The sequence below is a fragment of the Betta splendens genome, chromosome 4, assembly GCF_900634795.4.
Source record: "Betta splendens chromosome 4, fBetSpl5.4, whole genome shotgun sequence".
Classification (NCBI taxonomy): Eukaryota; Metazoa; Chordata; class Actinopteri; order Anabantiformes; family Osphronemidae; genus Betta; species Betta splendens.
Window position 1 is genome coordinate 269,354 of NC_040884.2, and position 17,494 is coordinate 286,847.

The 17,494-nt window shown below is 45.0% G+C and overlaps 1 protein-coding gene across 15 annotated transcripts in view; it reads left to right on the forward strand.

The window, feature by feature from the left end:
- The window catches only part of map1sa (microtubule-associated protein 1Sa), a 56,858-nt gene extending 39,529 nt beyond the window's left edge, over positions 1–17,329 (forward strand). For 13 of the 15 annotated variants that reach the window (XM_055508661.1, XM_055508657.1, XM_055508659.1 and 10 more), the window contains 3 exons: positions 75–3,249; positions 9,080–9,294; positions 15,445–17,329. In XM_055508661.1, the coding sequence (XP_055364636.1) occupies positions 75–3,249; positions 9,080–9,294; positions 15,445–15,600 (3,546 nt within the window). In that variant the 3' untranslated portion in view covers positions 15,601–17,329. Of the gene's footprint in view, positions 1–74; positions 3,250–9,079; positions 9,295–13,465; positions 13,725–15,444 lie in introns of all 15 variants that reach the window. The other 2 variants (XR_008694641.1, XM_029146028.3) reach the window with 2 other exon arrangements.
- The last annotated feature ends 165 nt before the right edge of the window (positions 17,330–17,494 follow it).

The following is a 17,494-nucleotide window of genomic DNA, read 5'->3' on the forward strand; positions in this document are numbered from 1 at the left end:
CCTATTTACCTGATGCAGATAAGGATAATTTGGTACTGGTTTGATCTGATGGGTTTATATCTTTTGCTTTATAGGTTAGGGAGTTGCTTAAGTCATCAGACTCGGCGGCAAAGGCCAGCCTCACCATCAGCTGCCCAAACTATGGTCTTTGGAAAGACTACATTATGAATAACCACAACCTGCAAGCTGTAATAAACATCAAGGTCAACCCCCCCCCCATGCTTCCAGAAATGGAGGGTCTGCAGGAGTTCACAGAATACTTGTCGGAATTACTGGAGCCCGAGTCGCCATTTGACCTGTTGGAGCCGCCGAACACTGTGGGGTTCTTGAAACTCTCTCGACCCTGCTGCTACATCTTCCCAGGAGGGAGAGGAGATTCTGCCTTCTTTGCTGTTAACGGTTTTAACATCCTGGTGAATGGTGGCTCTGAGCCCCGCTCTTGCTTCTGGAAACTAGTTCGACACCTGGACAGAATTGACTCAGTACTCTTGACTCACATCGGTGTGGACAATCTCCCAGGACTGAACAGTCTATTGCTAAGGAAAGTAGCTGAGCAGGAGTATGAGCGCTCCGGATCTCAAGCTGAAGAGGGATGGACAAAAAAACTGATTTCCCCTGAGATTGGGGTTGTTTTTCTCAATGTTCCAAAGAGATTAAAGTTCATCCAGGGAAATCCCACCATGCTGCGGTGTTGTGACCAAGTTGCACTAACTCTGCAGAATTTAGAAAGACTGGCAATAAAACCTGAACATCTCAGTCGGTCCAATGGTCCCATCATAGAGCCGATTGTCCTGTTTCAAAAGATGGGAGTTGGTCGCCTGGAGCTATACACACTGAATCCAGCAAGTGGTAGTAAAGAACTTGAAGCTTTAATGCACATCTGGCCAGACAACACATCAAACATAAAAAACCCTCCACTTCCTTTACCTTGCCTAGTTTCCATCTGTGCCTTGCTGGTTTGGCATCCTTCTAGTCCTCAGGAAAAGATTATACGTGTCCTTTTCCCAGGGTGTACGCCTCAGGCCAACATTCTGGATGGACTTGAAAAAGTGAGACATCTAGATTTCCTCAAACGGCCGTCTGTGTGTTTCACAGACCTTGAAACATCTAAAACTGAGAAACAACCAAAACGCGCAGAGAGTCGGGAAAGCATTAAGTCCCAGACCAAGGATATCAGACCCAGTAGTGCCTTGCAGAAAGACAAGCTTGGACGGGTAGAAACCAAAACAAAGACTAAGCTGCCTGCAGATACTGCACCAAAAGACAAGAAAGAAAAGGAAGAAAAGACCAAACCTAAGGAAACTGATTATAAAATGAAGCAACCTAAACCTGCAGAAAAATTATTTTCAAGAAAAGAAGGGTCAAAAGAGGACAAAAAGGATCTCAAAAAGAAGGAAGAGAAGACTCCAGCTACATCTGAAAAAAAAGATGAGAGTGGAGGAAAAGACACTTCAAAGAAAGAAATGTTAAGAATTAAATCAAAGAAAGAAATAAAATCTGAACCAAAAAAGGACAGCAAAAAGGATGTCAAAGCAGAGAAGAGGAGAACTGCAAAACCTTCTGGTAAAGAAGTTAAAAAAGCAAGTGGAGCTATAAATCCAGTGTCGGGAAGTATAGAACTGAAGAAAGCTTTGAGCAAGAGTGGTCCTTTAAAGAAGGATGGTACTCTGCCAAAGAAGGATTCTTTGAGCCAATGGACAAAAGGGAAGCCAGCTCTAAAAGAACTGGAAAACCAGAAAGAGATGATTCTCAAGGTGTCAACACCTGAGAAAACGACAGCTGTGTTTGAGGAAAATGGATCAAAAGACACAAATGGCAACAGCACTCAGAAATCCACAGCAGTCATGAAATCTGATGAAGCCAAGACCAAGGGGAACCAGACCCTGACAGCAGAGGGTCACCAGTACGTTGCTGCTACCTTCTCACCTCTCGCTCAAATAACAAAAAGTGATCTCACCGTCAACTTTGATCTTAAGCCTGCTGCAAACCAACCTGATTTAAGATGCCTGAAAAACGAGTGTGCCGACTGTTTGAGCTCAAGAAAAAAATATCTAGAGTTGGGTTCTCATGCAGATTCAGCCCACAAGAGTGCAGGACACATGCCTTCCCATCAGTCCTCTGAGACTGATGGTGAAGATCAGGATGGCGGCCTTGGGCCCAGAGTATCCAGTCTGAGCTTTGAGAACTACAACCAGACAGGATCTTGTATAACTTCAGACCTGAGCACTCTGAATGAAGGTCTGGAAATCTCCACATTCTCACAGGATAGACAGTCTAGTCTTCTGACCCTCAACTCTTTCAAGGGCATTATGCCAGATTCCTCTTCCACCATGACCTCCATGCTGGCTGACTTTTGCTCACCTCACTCAACAGAGGTTGATGAATCCTTGTCGATTTCTTTAGAGAAAGGGTTGCCACCTGCTTTAGCATCACCCAGAGGCCTCATTGGAGTCTATTCCAATCGGCATGGTGACTCAGACTCAACAACTGGCATAGTCTTACCTTTGACAATAGCCCATAGTGGGAAATACAGGAATGGATCAGAGGAGAAAATTCATGGGATGTCTGACCTAATCTCAGATGTTCTGCATGATGTTGATCTGTGTCTGGTGTCACCTTGTGAGTTCCAGCATCCCAAGACTCCACAGAATCAGCAGCAGCATGTCAAACCTGGACTCGCCACCAGCAGTTCACCAGATATCTCTGAAAACCAGAACAACTTGCACGACGAGTACAGCAGCAACTGCCCTTCAGCCAATAGCCAGGAAACTCCACCCACATCAGTTAGTGGCTCACTGCCAATGGCCACAGATTCTGATGCCCCACCTGGAACAGAGGAATGTCCTTCTATCACTGCAGGCGTAGAGTCCGATGATGATTCCAGTACTTTTTTTATTCAACCCAGCCATCCACAAGATCACCACAGTTTCCACTACACACAAACAACCCATGACCCACCACCTGCCCTTGTTAAGGATCTCCCACCATTACCAACACAGCCTGGAGCTTGCATGGCTGACTCAGAGGCTGACAGGTCAAGTAAGAACCTCAAAAGTTTAGATGGCAAGACCAAGAAACCAATGGATGCGCTTCAGAGGGTAACATCTGGTACCACAGCCACACAAGGAAAGTCCAAGGTTGGAAGCACCATAGGATCAGTCAAGGTGACCTCCAGTCTGGATGCAAAACCATCAGCCCGAAATTCGCTTGGTGGATCCAAACTTGTGACAGCAAAACTGCCTTGCTCAGGTATGCATAGTTAATAAAACCCTTGAGGTGTCTAAAAACCAAAGCGAACAATTATGGAGTTGAATTATATTTGCGTGTGTAAACGGAACTGTGCGTACGTAACCAGATTTGTACTTGTTAGCTAGGAGCCACGCTAGCGGAGAAAACGTAACCAGATTTGTACTTGTAGACTTAGTGGGGCTATACCATGCTTACACTAATAATTTGGGGCGTTAAAATTACACACAAATCGTGGCTAAATTTACTAGTAAAATAACGTGACCTTAATTTGCCTCCACGTTTTGATTGGCTAATGAACAATGAAGTTGTTGCAGTCTTTTGACATGGCACAGTAAATCCTGAAAGCTCCACAAGCAGTACACAGCAACAAGCTAGTCCACTGACTGATGACTTTACTTATATTTAATGATCAGACAGACATGACGGCTCATATTCATGTGTATGAAGTGTGACGTTACTCTCGTGATTTGCAGAGGTGATGCAGTTGCGCGAACGTTAAACTGGTGTTTCTATCATACATCAATGTAGCATGTTGGGCTACATTAGCATGTCAGGGTTGGCTGACTGACGGTAAGCGTATCGCGTCACTTCCGGGTACTGAGGTTTGCTGCCGCTGTGTGTGTACAGCATTACTCTCCGCTCTTTTCTAAATATTATCGTTTTATATCTGATAGCGACTGCTAAAAGTTGCAAAACAACCTTGTAACACTCAAGCATCTTTTCCTTTCATTAAACGTCCTGCTAATTTACACTGTTATTTAAGTGTTATCTCCGCTAGCGTAGCTCCTAGCTTACTTTCCTGCTATGGCTTCCCCCTTTTCCTCTCCCTCTCGCTTTGTTCGGTGCTCGGTGTGTCTTATGTTTAGCTTATCCTCTGCCTCCTTTACTGATGGTAATGGTATCTGTAATAGGTGTACGCTAGTTGCAGGGTTGGAGGCGAGGTTGTTAGACTTAGAGTCTCGGCTTCGCACTTTAGAAAACAGGCCAGCTAGCCAGGTCCCTTTAGCCGGTGCGGAGCCTCCTAGCTTAGCTGCTACCAGTCCCCCGGCAGGTCCCAGGCAGCTGGGCAACGACTGGGTCACGGCTCGTAAGCCGCAGTCTTACACGCCTCTCTGCATGTTCTCTACAGCCGCCACCCACTCCTAGTCTTAGTTATCACATAGAGACTGTGTCTGCTTCTCGACCACCTAAACTATACAAGTCACAAACAAATCAAAGAGGAGTGACTTACCAGAATTTAATAAACATCAAAACAGCTCCTCTTACGGAACAAAGTAACAGTAAGCTAATAAAGTGTGGTTTATTAAATATCAGATCTCTCTCATCTAAATCCTTTTTAATAAATGACTTGATAAGTGACCATCACATAGATCTGTTCTGTCTCACTGAAACCTGGCTGCAGCAGGATGAATATGTTACTTTAAATGAGTCGACTCCAATGAGTCACATCAACTATCATGTTCCAAGAAGTACAGGTAGAGGTGGAGGAGTAGCAGCAATTTATAAATCATATTTATTAATTACTCCTAAACCTAAACATAGTTATAACTCATTTAAGAGCCTCACTCTGAGCCTTTCTCACCCAGACTCTAAAACTCAGAAGCCAGTTGTGTTTTGTATTGTTTATCGTCCTCCTGCTCCATATTCGGAGTTCTTAACTGAATTCTCTGATTTCTTATCTGACTTAGTTCTTAGCACAGATAAAGTCATTGTAGTGGGAGACTTTAACATTCATGTAGATGTTGACAGCAACTGTCTCAGCACTGCTTTTAACTCCTTAATAGACAGTATTGGTTTTACACAGCAGGTAAATGAACCCACTCATCGTTTTAACCACACCCTAGCTCTTGTCCTGACATATGGGGTTGAAATTGATAATTTGATAGTTCCCCAAAACCCTCTGTTATCTGACCATTTCTTATTAACTTTTGAATTTAGCACAACTGACCCTATAACAGCTGGAAAGAAATGTTCAATTCAATTCAATTCAATTTTATTTATATAGCGCCAAATCACAACAAAGTTATTTCAAGGCACTTTACAAAGTAAGGTTTAAAACCTCACACAACTAAACCCAACAAATCCCACATACAGCAAGCATTTAATTTGACAGCAACAGTGGAGAGGAAAAACTCCCTCTCTAACGAGGAAGAAACCTCCAGCAGAACCAGACTGGATGTGGGTGGCCATCTGCCTCGACCGGTTGGGGTGAGAGGATAGAGAGATAGAAAAGCAGAGCAACAGCAACAAGCAACAACAAGCAACAACAGAGCACAGGCAGGATGGTAGGACCAGGGACTGGATGCAGGCAGGATGGTTGGATCCGCAGCTGCCCATCACAGACACCAAACTTTGAGTCCAATGATACCTGTGGTATCATGACTTTATGAAATGTTACTATATGAAATGTTACTATAGCAGATGTTTTTCTGACAACGCTGTTGCCAGATTCAAGCAGATGATTCCATCATCTTTTGCCTCAATGTCTTGTAGATACATAGAGAACAGTCAACTTAATCCTTATGAACAGGTTGACTGTCTTGTAGATGATGCTGCAGCTTCTCTACGTACAATGTTAGACACAGTGGCTCCTCTGAAGAAGAAGACAGTGAATCAGAGGAGGTTAGCTCCGTGGTATAACTCAGAGATCCGCAGCCTAAAGCAAAGGACTAGACAACTAGAAAGACAGTGGCGTTCCAACAAAATAAATGTAAACTGCATTGCATGGAAGGACAGTCTAATGAAATATAAAAAAGCACTTTGTGCTGCTAGAAAAACATATTATTACTCCCTAATTGAGGAAAACAAAAACAACCCAGGTTTCTTTTCAGCACTGTAGCCAGGCTGACAAAGAGTCATAGCTGTATTGAGTCTACTATCCCCTTAAATCTCAGCAGCAATGACTTTATGAACTACTTTACTAATAAAATTATCATCATTAGAAAAAACATTCAGCAGCGACTTCTTCCAAATGACAGAAAGCACTGTCTAAATCCATCAACTTTAAATTTATTAAATCCTCTGTCTTACCTAGACAGCTTCTCCCCCATAACTCATATGGAGTTAACCTCGATAATTAACTCTTCCAAGTCGTCCACTTGTCTTTTAGATCCAATCCCAACCAGATTACTCAAAGGAGTTCTACCTTTAATCAGCTCATCCATATTAAATCAAATGAACCAATCTTTACAACTAGGCTATGTACCACAGGCTTTTAAGGTGGCTGTGGTCAAACCTCTATTGAAAAAACCAACCCTTGACCCTGGACAACTAGATTCTGTAAAAAATCGTGGCTAAACAATTATCTGACCACCTGAGTGGGAATAACCTGTAAGAAGATTTTCAGTCAGGATTTAGAAAACATCATAGCACAGAAACAGCTCTGGTTAGAGTCACTAATGATCTTCTATTAGCTTCGGACAATGGTCTAGTTTCTGTCCTTGTCCTGTTAGATCTTAGTGCTGCATTTGATACAATTGATCATAACATTCTATTACAGACACTAGAACATAGAATCGGGATTAATGGAACAGCATTGGGATGGTTTAAATCCTATTTGTTGAACAGATTCCAGTTTGTTCATGTTAATGATGAATTCTCCACACGCACAAGGATTAGCTATGGAGTTCCACAGGGTTCTGTGCTGGGTCCAATTCTGTTTAGCCTATACATGTCTCCTCTAGGTGAGATTATTAGAAAGCATTCTATTATTTTCATTTTTACGCAGATGATACTCAGCTATATATGTCCTTGGAACCAAATGAAACAGATCAACTAGTCAAAATTCAGGGTTGTTTAAAAGACATCAAATCCTGGATGTCCCAAAACTCAGATAAAACCGAGATTCTTATTGTTGGGCCTAAAAATCTGAGAGAGACACTATTGAGTCAGATAGCCACCCTGGATGGCATAACATGCTACATGCCTTGGTGTCATGTTTGACCAGGATCTCTCTTTTACATCATACATTAAACAAATCTCCAGAACCGCCTACTTCCACCTTAGAAATATAGTTAAAATCAGAAGCATCCTCTCTCAGAGTGATTCAGAGAAACTGATCCATGCATTTGTTACCTCTAGGCTGGACTACTGTAACTCCTTACTCATAGGATGTCCTAACAGCTCCTTAAAAATTCCTTCAAAAATGCTGCAGCCAGCGTTCTGACAGGACTTAGAAAGAGAGATCACATTTCTCCTACATTAGCTTCTCTGCACTGGCTGCCTGTAAAATGTAGGATAGAATTTGAAATTCTCCTACTCACCTACAAAGTACTCAATGATAAAGCTCCTTCTTATCTTAAAGACCTCATAGTTCCTTATGCTCCCAGCAGAACACTTCGTTCTCAGAGCGCTGGGCTACTTGTGGTTCCTAGAGTGTTAAAATGTAGAACAGGGGGCAGAGCTTTTAGCTACCAAGCTCCTCTCCTCTGGAACCAGCTCCCTCTTCAGGTTCGAGAAGCTGACACACTCTCCACCTTTAAGATTAGGCTTAAAACCTTCCTTTTCGATTAAGCTTATAGTTAGAGATGGTTCAGGTCACTGGCAATGATTGTTAGTCACAGGAACCATCTCTTAGTTAAGCTGCAATAGACATAGACTGCTGGGGGACTTAATTTATGCACTGAGCTCCTCTGTTTCCTTCTACCTCCTCTATCCAATAACCTCCCATCATTGTCCCATGTTTAACTAACCTTGTCTCTTTCTGTCCAGTAGTTGTGCTTCTCTCCCGTTTAACTTGTGTTTTGTGTCATGTTTTTGTGAACGATCTGGAGCGTCTTGTCCTTTACCGTACTACCCGTTACCTGCCGGCAGGCACCAGCAGCGCCTATGTAAACTGTGGGTGAATGATGCAGAGTCAGAGCAGTGCAGTTCTCAGCTGACAGTTGAAAGTGAATGCTGTAAACTAATTAAACGATCACGCAGACCAAGCTTTGTGCCGGTGTCTGTGGTATTGGTGACATCTGGAGAGATTCTGCAGCAACACTGGGCATCTGTCTCCTTGTAGATGGTGTTGATCAGCGGGAAGCAACAAGATCCTGCACTAAAATCCAAGCCTGTCTAACAACAGCATTACATATTTTAAAGTATATTAAAAGCATTATTAAAGTAAACGTGTTTATTGTGGTCTGATAAACGATCACACAGAGTCACAACGGTAGCGTTACTGGAACATACCCATCTTAACTCCGGGTGCATCATAACATGATATCAGATGTTAATAGCCTGTCGGCTAACATGCTACATTGACGTATTGTAGAAACACCAGTTTAACTTTAACTGCATCACCTCCGCAAATTACGAGAGTAACATCACACTTCATTCACATGAATATGAGCCATCATGTCTGTCTGACCATTAAATTTAATTAAAGCCATCAGTCAGTGGACTAGCTTGTTGCTGCTTGTGGAGCTTTCAGGATCTGCTGTGCCACGTCAAAGGACTGTGACAACTTCCTTGTTCATTAGTCAATCAGAGTGTGGAGGCAAATTAAGGTCATGTTATTTTACTTATTTACCCACGATTTGTACGTAATTTTAAAGGCCCAAAATTATAAATGTAAGCATGGTATAGCCTCACTAAGTCTACAAGTACAAATCTGGTTACGCACGCACAGATTTAATTACGCATGCACACATCTGCTTACGCACACACAGATCGGTTTTCGCATGCACAAATCTAATGTGACCCTAATTTGACTCCATAAGAAATCAGCAACTCAATAAATGACCAACATGTGCAACAGAACAGTGGAATAATTTATTCTGTTTTAATTTGGACCAAGAGCAATTATCTTATTTACTACAGGAAAGGTTTTTTTTGTTTGTGCCAGGTTCCAAAGCTGTGATTTTGGAGGGTTCTGCGATCTACGTGGACCTGGCCTACCTGCCGTCTGGCTGTGCAGCCTCCACAGTGGACTTGGAGTTTTTCAAATGTCTTCGCTCCTCTTATTATGTTGTGAGCGGAGACGATCTGGTGAAGGAGGTGTCCATGAGGAGCATCTTGGACTCGCTGCTGGAAGGGAAGAGCAGCTGGCCAGAGGTTCAGGTAGATAGTATTAAGTAGATCCTGCATGTTCTCCGAGGCTCTATTTATTTTAATATTGCAGTATTGTCTACAATAATTCCAAAGTCTCATTTGACCAACTCTGCTCTGGTGGCACCATTGTGTGCTTCCTTTCACATTCTAATCACACAATATATATGAGACTCTCATGTTTCTGGCGATATAAACCATTTTGAGACTCAACAATCACAGCACGTCTACCAAAAGCTAGAAAATAAAAACCATGAATCTAAAACTATTACTTTACTTACTCTTGAAGACTGCCTGCAGTTCAACCATTGATCATTCTGAGCAAGCATGGTCTCGTTCTGTCCATTACAATCCAGAGAATATAATCCAGTAAAACAATTCAGTCCAAAACACCGGGTAGATCCACAATCGTACAAAAACAGCAAGTGAAATTCTCCAACTTTAGATCAATTTTTTTTTCTCTCTTACTAGCGATAACTGGCGCTGTATGAAACCGAAATTTTTTCCAGATGGCAGTCGAGGGTCAGGTGACACCTAGTTTAGCAAACTAGGGAGAAGTATAGAATAGAAAATAGAATGAAATAGAAAACCTTTATTTGCCATTCTAAATTGCCATGTTCCATCCATCCATTTTCATCCGCTTATCCGGGGCCGGGTGGCGGGTGCAGCAGTCTGAGCAGAGAGTTCCAGACTTCCCTCTCCCCGGACACTTCCTCCAGCTCTTCCGGTGGGACCCCAAGACATTCCCAGGCCAGCTGAGAGACGTAGTCTCTCCAGCGAGTCCTGGGTCTTCCTCGGGGCCTCCTACCAGTGGGACATGCCCGTAACACCTCCCCAGGGAGGCATCCAAAAGGCATCCGAACCAGATGCCCGAGCCACCTCAACTGGCTCCTCTCGATGTGGAGGAGCAGCGACTCTATTCCGAGCTCCTCCCGGGTGACAGAGCTCCTCACCTTATCTCTAAGGGAGCGCCCAGCCACCCTGCGGAGGAAGCTCATTTCAGCCGCTTGATCGGTAAATGGAGAGCTTTGCCTTTTGGCTCAGCTCCCTCTTCACCACGACTGACCGATACACCGACCGCATTACTGCAGCCGCCGCACCAATCCGTCTGTCAAACTCACGCTCCTTCCTTCCCTCACTCGTGAACAAGACCCCAAAATACTTAAACTCCTCCACTTGGGGCAGGACCTCTCCTCCAACCTGGAGAGAGCAAACCACCTTTTTCCGGGCGAGAACCATGGCCTCAGATTTGGAGGAACTGATTCTCATCCCAGCCGCTTCACACTCAGCTGCAAACCACACCAGCGCACGCTGGAGGTCCTGGCCTGATGAAGCCAACAGGACAACATCATCTGCAAAAAGCAGAGATGCTATCCTGTGGTCCCCAAACCAGACCTCCTCCGGGCCCTGGCTGCGCCTAGAAATTCTGTCCATAAAAATAATGAACAGAACCGGTGACAAAGGGCAGCCCTGCCGAAGTCCAACATGCACCGGGAACAGGTCTGACTCCATACTCCCGGAGCACCCCCCACAGGATGTCACGAGGGACGCGGTCGAATGCCTTCTCCAGATGTAGACTGGTTGGGCAAACTCCCACAAACCCTCAAGCACCCTGCTGAGGGTATAAAGCTGGTCCAGCGTTCCACGACCAGGCCGAAAACCACATTGTTCCTCCTGTATCCGAGGTTCGACTATCGGCCGAATTCTCCTCTCCAGTACCCTGGCATAGACTTTCCCAGGGAGGCTGAGAAGTGTGATCACCCTATAGTTGGAACACACTCTCCTGTCCCCCTTCTTGAGAAGAGGGACAACCACCCCGGTTTTCCAGTCCAGAGTAACTGTCCCCCTCATCGACGCGATGTTGCAGAGGCGTGTCACCCAAGACAGCCCCACAACATCCAGAGACTTGAGGTACTCAGGACGGATCTCATCCACCCCCGCTGCTCTGCCACCGAGGAGCTTATTAACTACCTCAGTGACCTCAGCCTGGGTGATGGGCGAGTCCGCCTCTGAGTCTACTGCCTCTGCTTCCTCAGCAGAAGGCATGTCGAAGGGGTTGAGGAGATCCTCAAAGTACTCCTTCCACCGTCCAATAACATCCCCAGTTGAGGTCAACAGCTCCCCACCTCCACTGAAAACAGAGTTGGTAAAGAACTGCTTCCCCCTCCTGAGGAGCCAAACAGTTTGCCAGAATCTCTTTGAGGCCGAACGATAGTCCTCCTCCATGGCCTCCCCGAACTCCTCCCAGGCCCGAGTTTTTGCCTCCGCAACGGCACGGGCTGCAGCACGCTTGGCCTGCCGGTACCTATCAGCTGCCTCAGGAGTCCCACAGGTCAACCATACCTGATAGGACTCCTTCTTCAGCTTGATAGTGTCCCTTACCTCCGGCGTCCACCACCGGGTTCGGGGATTACCACCACGACAGGCACCAGAGACCCTGCGTCCACAGCTCCGAACGGCCGCGTTGACGATGGAGACGGAGAACATGGTCCACTCGGACTGTATGTCTCCAACCTCCCTTGGAATCTGGTTGAAGCTCTCCCGGAGGTGTGAGTTAAAGGTCCGTCTGACAGAGGCTTCAGCCAGGCGTTCCCAACAGACCCTCACAATACGTTTGGGCCTGCCAAGTCGTTCCAGCCTCCTACCCTGCCAGCGGATCCTACTCACCACCAGGTGGTGATCAGTTGACAGCTCAGCCCCTCTCTTCACCCGAGTGTCCAAAACATATGGCCGATGATCAGGTGAAACGACTACAAAGTCTATCATCGACCTGCGGCCTAGGGTATCCTGGTGCCATGTGCACCGATGGACACCCTTATGTTCGAACATGGTGTTTGTTATGGCCAAACTGTGCCTAGCACAGAAGTCCAATAACATAACAACATTCGGGTTCAGATCAGGAAGGCCGTTCCTCCCAATCACGCCTCTCCAGGTATCACTGTCGTTACCTACGTGGGCATTGAAATCTCCCAGAAGAACGATGGGGTCCCCAGTTGGAGCGCTTTCCAACACTCCCTCCAGAGACCCCAAGAAGGACGGGTACTCCACACTACCATTTGGCCCGTAAGCACAAATGACAGTGAGTGACCTATCCCCCACCCGAAGGCGCAGGGAAGCGACCCTCTCGTCCACCGGGGAAAACTCCAACACATGGCGACTAAGCTGGGGAGCTATGAGCAAGCCCACACCAGCCCGCCGCCTCTCACCGCAGGCAACTCCAGAGTAGAAGAGGGTCCAGCCCCTCTCAAGGAGTTGGGTTCCAGAGCCCAGGCTGTGTGTGGAGGTGAGCCCGACTATTTCTAGCCGGTATCGTTCGACCTCCTGCACAAGCTCAGGCTCCTTTCCCCCCAGTGACGTGACATTCCATGTCCCAATAGCCAGATTGGTTTTCCAGGGATTGGGTCGCCTAGGCTCCCGCCTTCGACTGCTGCCCAATCCACTTTGCACCGGCCCCCTACGGTTCCTCCTGCGGACGGTGGGTCCACTTGAGGACAGCCCCACGCTGCTCTTTCGGGCTGTGCCCGGCCGGGCCCCGTGGGAATAGGCCCGGCCACCAGGCGCTCGCATACGAGCCCCAACCCCGGGCCTGGCTCCAGGGTGGGGCCCCGGCTGCGCCATACCGGGCGACGTCTCTGGCCTTCGTCGTCTACCTTTCATAAGGGGTTTGTGAACCGCTCTTAGTCTGGCCCGTCGCCCAGGACCTGTTTGCCTTGGGAGACCCTACCAGGGGCATTTAGCCCCCGACAACATAGCTCCCAGGGTCATTCGGGCACACAAACTCTTCCACCACGGTAAGGCGGCGGTTCAAGGAGGAGAAATTGCCATGTTGCGAAAGCAATAAAAAAAAAAAAGACAAATAATACAGAATGTAATAAATACACAATTGTTAAAAGAAGAACAAAAGCAGAGTGTAATCTCCACAGGTTACCTCTTATCAGCATTATGTACTCATGACGTGAGCTAAAGTTCCTGCAGTTGTTACAGTGTCTAGTGTAATTGCGTGTTGTGGGTGTGTGGTGAAACTGCACCATGTTAGAATTGATCATTATAAAGTTTGACAGCAGCAGGAAGGAAAGACCTGTGGAACCTAAATCAGTCTGTTGCTGAATCTGCTCTTCAGGGCAGACAGTGTGTCCTGCAGTGGGTGAAACTGGTGGTTAAGCCAAGATTTGAATTTTTCCAGAACCCTTCTGTCTTCCACCTCTCTCACTGACTCCAGAAGACAGCCCAGGACAGAGCTGGACTTCTTAATGACCTTGTCCAGCTTCTTCCCCTCCTCTTTCTGATGCTGCTATTCCAGCAGACCACACTATACAGGATGGCTGATGTTCACTGGTGGGTTGGGGGGGGGCTGACATCTGCGGAGGTCCACCACCATCTCCTTGGTCTCCCCCGTGTTGATCAGGAGATGGTTCAACTGACACCAGTCCAAGAAGTTCTGAGTAAGTTCTTCGTACTTTGCGTAATGATCATCAGTGAGTAGTTCGATAATTCGAACTTCTGCAGAACACAGCAAGCTGTATTGTGTCTGACGTCTCCAATGTAGAGGGTGAAGAGGAAAATTGGGCAGTACAGTCCCCTGGGGGCCTCCCACACTGCAGGTCTGGATATCAGATACAGTCCCGGGCTCTCTCAAACTGGGGACATTAATGCGTCTGGTGAGGAAACTCTCCACAATACAGCTGTAGAAGCTGTTAAGGATCTTGGGAGGCATGCAAAACCTCATTCTCCTTAGGAAGTAAAGTATTCGTTGTGCCTTCTTGACTAGTGGGGTGGTGATGTTCAGTGTCCAGGTAAGGTTCTCACTGATGTTGATGTTGCACCACCTAAACATTTACATATACTCCAAAGGATTAAATAACAATTTTCATTTTAACTGGGTATGCGCAAATCAGAATCAGAATCGTTTTTATTCGCCAGGTCAAACAAGAAATTGCATCCGGTCTGACTTTTCATACCCTCATACTGAACAGTAATTATTTACATATCAATTACAGTTATATACATACATTATTTGCGTGAAGGAAATAAAATAATAATAAAATAAATTAAAATTGCACCACACATGTTTTTACTGAGTCCTTTCTCTATGTGATGGAGTTCAGCTCGGACACAGCCTGGGGGAAGAAGCTGACAGTCTGCTGGTTCAGGTGGCTATACAGTAGCTCTGTGAACCAAACCACACAGTGATGGAGGTGCAGAGGACAGACTGGATGATGGCAGTGTAGAACGTGGTCAGCAGCTCCTGGGGCAGGATGAACTTCCTGAGCTGTCTCAAGAAGTACAACCTCTGCTGGGCCTTTTTGCAGACAGTGTCTGCGTGGGGTGCCCACTTCAGGTCCTGTGAGATTGTGGACCCTAGGAACCTGAATAGACAATAGGAACCACAGTAGACACTCTGTTCTTGTGGATGTTGGTGGGGGGGCAGGCAGTTCTTCCTCATGTCCACTGTCACTGCAGTTGTTGGTAAAGAGAGGGAAGAGCAGTGGGGAGAGGACACATCCCTGTGGCGCACCGGTACTGATTGTGCAGGTGCCAGATGTGATGCCTCACCTGCAGCCTGCTGCCGGTCAGGAAGCTCCTGATCCACTGGATCAGGGACAGTGAGCTTGGTCAGTATATGGTGGAGTATTCTAAGGGTGATGATATTGAAGGCAGAGCTGAAGTCCATAAACAGTATCCTCGCATATGTGCCAGGGAGATCCAGATGTGAGCGGGTTCCTTTCAAACCGACAGTAAAAGCAGTTAAGTTCATCTGCCAGGCGTTTGCTAGCCTCAGGGTGTGGAGTTGGCTTTCTGTAGTTAGTAATGTGATGCAGGCCTCTCCAGACTGAGGCAGGGTCGTTTGTTGATAAACTGTTCTGCAGCTTCTTACCATAGCGTCTTGTGTCAGTGAGCTCATCAATGTCTTTCGCTGCATCTTCAAAAACTTCCCAGTCAGTATAATCAAAGCAGCCCTGCAGCTCCAGTTTAGACTCCTCCGTCCACCTTTCCACCATCTTGACCACAGGTCTGAACATAATAAAATTAACTACAATGTATTCATTCGCGATGTGGTTCATTCAGTATGAGACGGTAGATGAAGTCATGTTTGGATGCTATAGGTTTGTAGCTGCACCCTCACTTTCATCAGTTTTGATCATCACTTTCATCTGTCTTCAGGTGACTTTAATCCCAACATTTGATTCGCTGGCAATGCACGAGTGGTACCAGGAGACCCAAGAGCAGCAGAGAGAGCTAAGCATCACCGTTCTGGGCAGTAACAGCACCGTGGCCATGCAGGACGAGACCTTCCCTGCCTGCAAGGTTGAGTTCTGAGCTCTGTCTTATCATGTCATGACAAGGTTTGTGTCGTGTTTGTCATGCTGAAGTGCTTTATCTTAGCCCTCAAACCAGTTAGTATGTGCCTTTTGCTTTAGTCTGTTTGAATCAAATGCCTTTCTGTGGTTTTAGTCAAAGGATCGGTTTCAAATGTTTCCCTTCTTCTGGCTAAGACACTTTACAATCGGAGTCTTTGGCACCGGGTGATCCTGATAAGATGTGGAACCACCTCAACAGACAGAGGAACAGCAGATCTTTTCTGAGCCTTTCTCTGCCCACGTATCACTCACAGTTTGGAAAATAGATGCAAACAAGTTCCTTCCAACCTACAACCACAGTGGAAAATTTTTCTATTACAGTAGGTGAAGTTGCCAAGGCATTAAGTGATTAGCCTTCCAAAAAAATGAACAATGGCTCATGTCCAACAATGGTTAGAAATGAGGACCAAAAAGAACCAGACCAATGAAGCAATGGTTAGAAAAAGATCCAGTGGAAGCATATTCAGTTTGCTACAGATTCTAATGTGAAGTTCAGCTCTTATGGTCATCAAGTGATGTCAGTGTTGAAATTACATCATTTTGTCTCAGTAAAACATTTTTTAATGCCAAGTTGCCCTGGAGTTTACTGTTATTCATCTGTAGTTCGTTCGACTTATCACTGCTGAACGTTAAAATGAGACAGAGCTTTAGTCCAGTTTATGGTAAAGTTTCTAAAACTAAACTTTCAAAAAGTCATAGCTGCACAGAAGAAAACATTTTTACTTAGTACTGATTCTGGTTCATCAACTTTCTTTCCTTGTCTGTAGAATTTTTTTTATACTACATTACCCATGATCCTCAGCCAAGCTATACATCTTCACAGCAGTGCACCCTGGGCCTTTGTTGAACATTTGTCTGACTGAAACCACAAAGATAAAAACATCAGTTTATTTTTATTTCTACAGGACAAAATAAAACATATTTCAATCTTTGAATTATTTATTTATTTCCAGAAGTGTCGTTTTATAAATTCATCTCTGCGGTTTGACGGCGCTGAGTTTTAACTTTGGTACGAGCTTCTTGTGTCTCTTTTGTAGAATTGACTCTAAATGAGTTTTTGATCATTAAGTTTTTAAGATTTAAATATTTTCAGCTTTAAGGGTTAAACAAACAGCCAAAATCACTGATGTGTTTCCATTTTGTTTTAAATTGAATGTTAAAGGACCAGTCATGTATTTTAGACATACATTATGAAACATTTCAACAATAATGTAATGTATTGTGAGAATTACACTTCATTTTATGATGCAGATTAATTAATAACTCCCGAAAGTGCCTCAACCTTTTTTTTCATTGTAAATCTTTTCTTTACATTGTTGTCAAGTAATGTACAGATTGTCAAATGGCCCCATAACTTAAAGTCTGACATTGTCCTGGTCCATTTCAGGTTTAATTCACATGTTTCCTTTCATATTTTGCCCTGAAGCTGTATAAGTGTTTTCTAATTCTGTCATTCTAACATTTGGATTTCTTTCTCTAGGTGACTTTATTGTTAGTGTTTTTTAGGTTTTGTTCTGTGACTTGTTTGAACCTTAACCCAGTTTCAATCGAATTATTTAAAACACATCAATTTACTGGAACTGCTCTGCCAGGCCAGCAGCTCTTTGTCCACACAGATTGTAGACATTTCTGTATTGAAACACTAACTTGAATATTCCACAATCAAAATTAAAACATAATCTTTTAAAGTACTGTGTGACCTGTTTTCATTTGACTGATGCACATTTAATATAAAAGCACAGGATTAACAGCTGTAATGTTATATCTCTAGGTCCATTGAGAACATTGGTTTTCTACTTTAACACAAATAAACCTCCTGCTGTCCTCAGATTCTATTGTTTTAATTGTTTCAC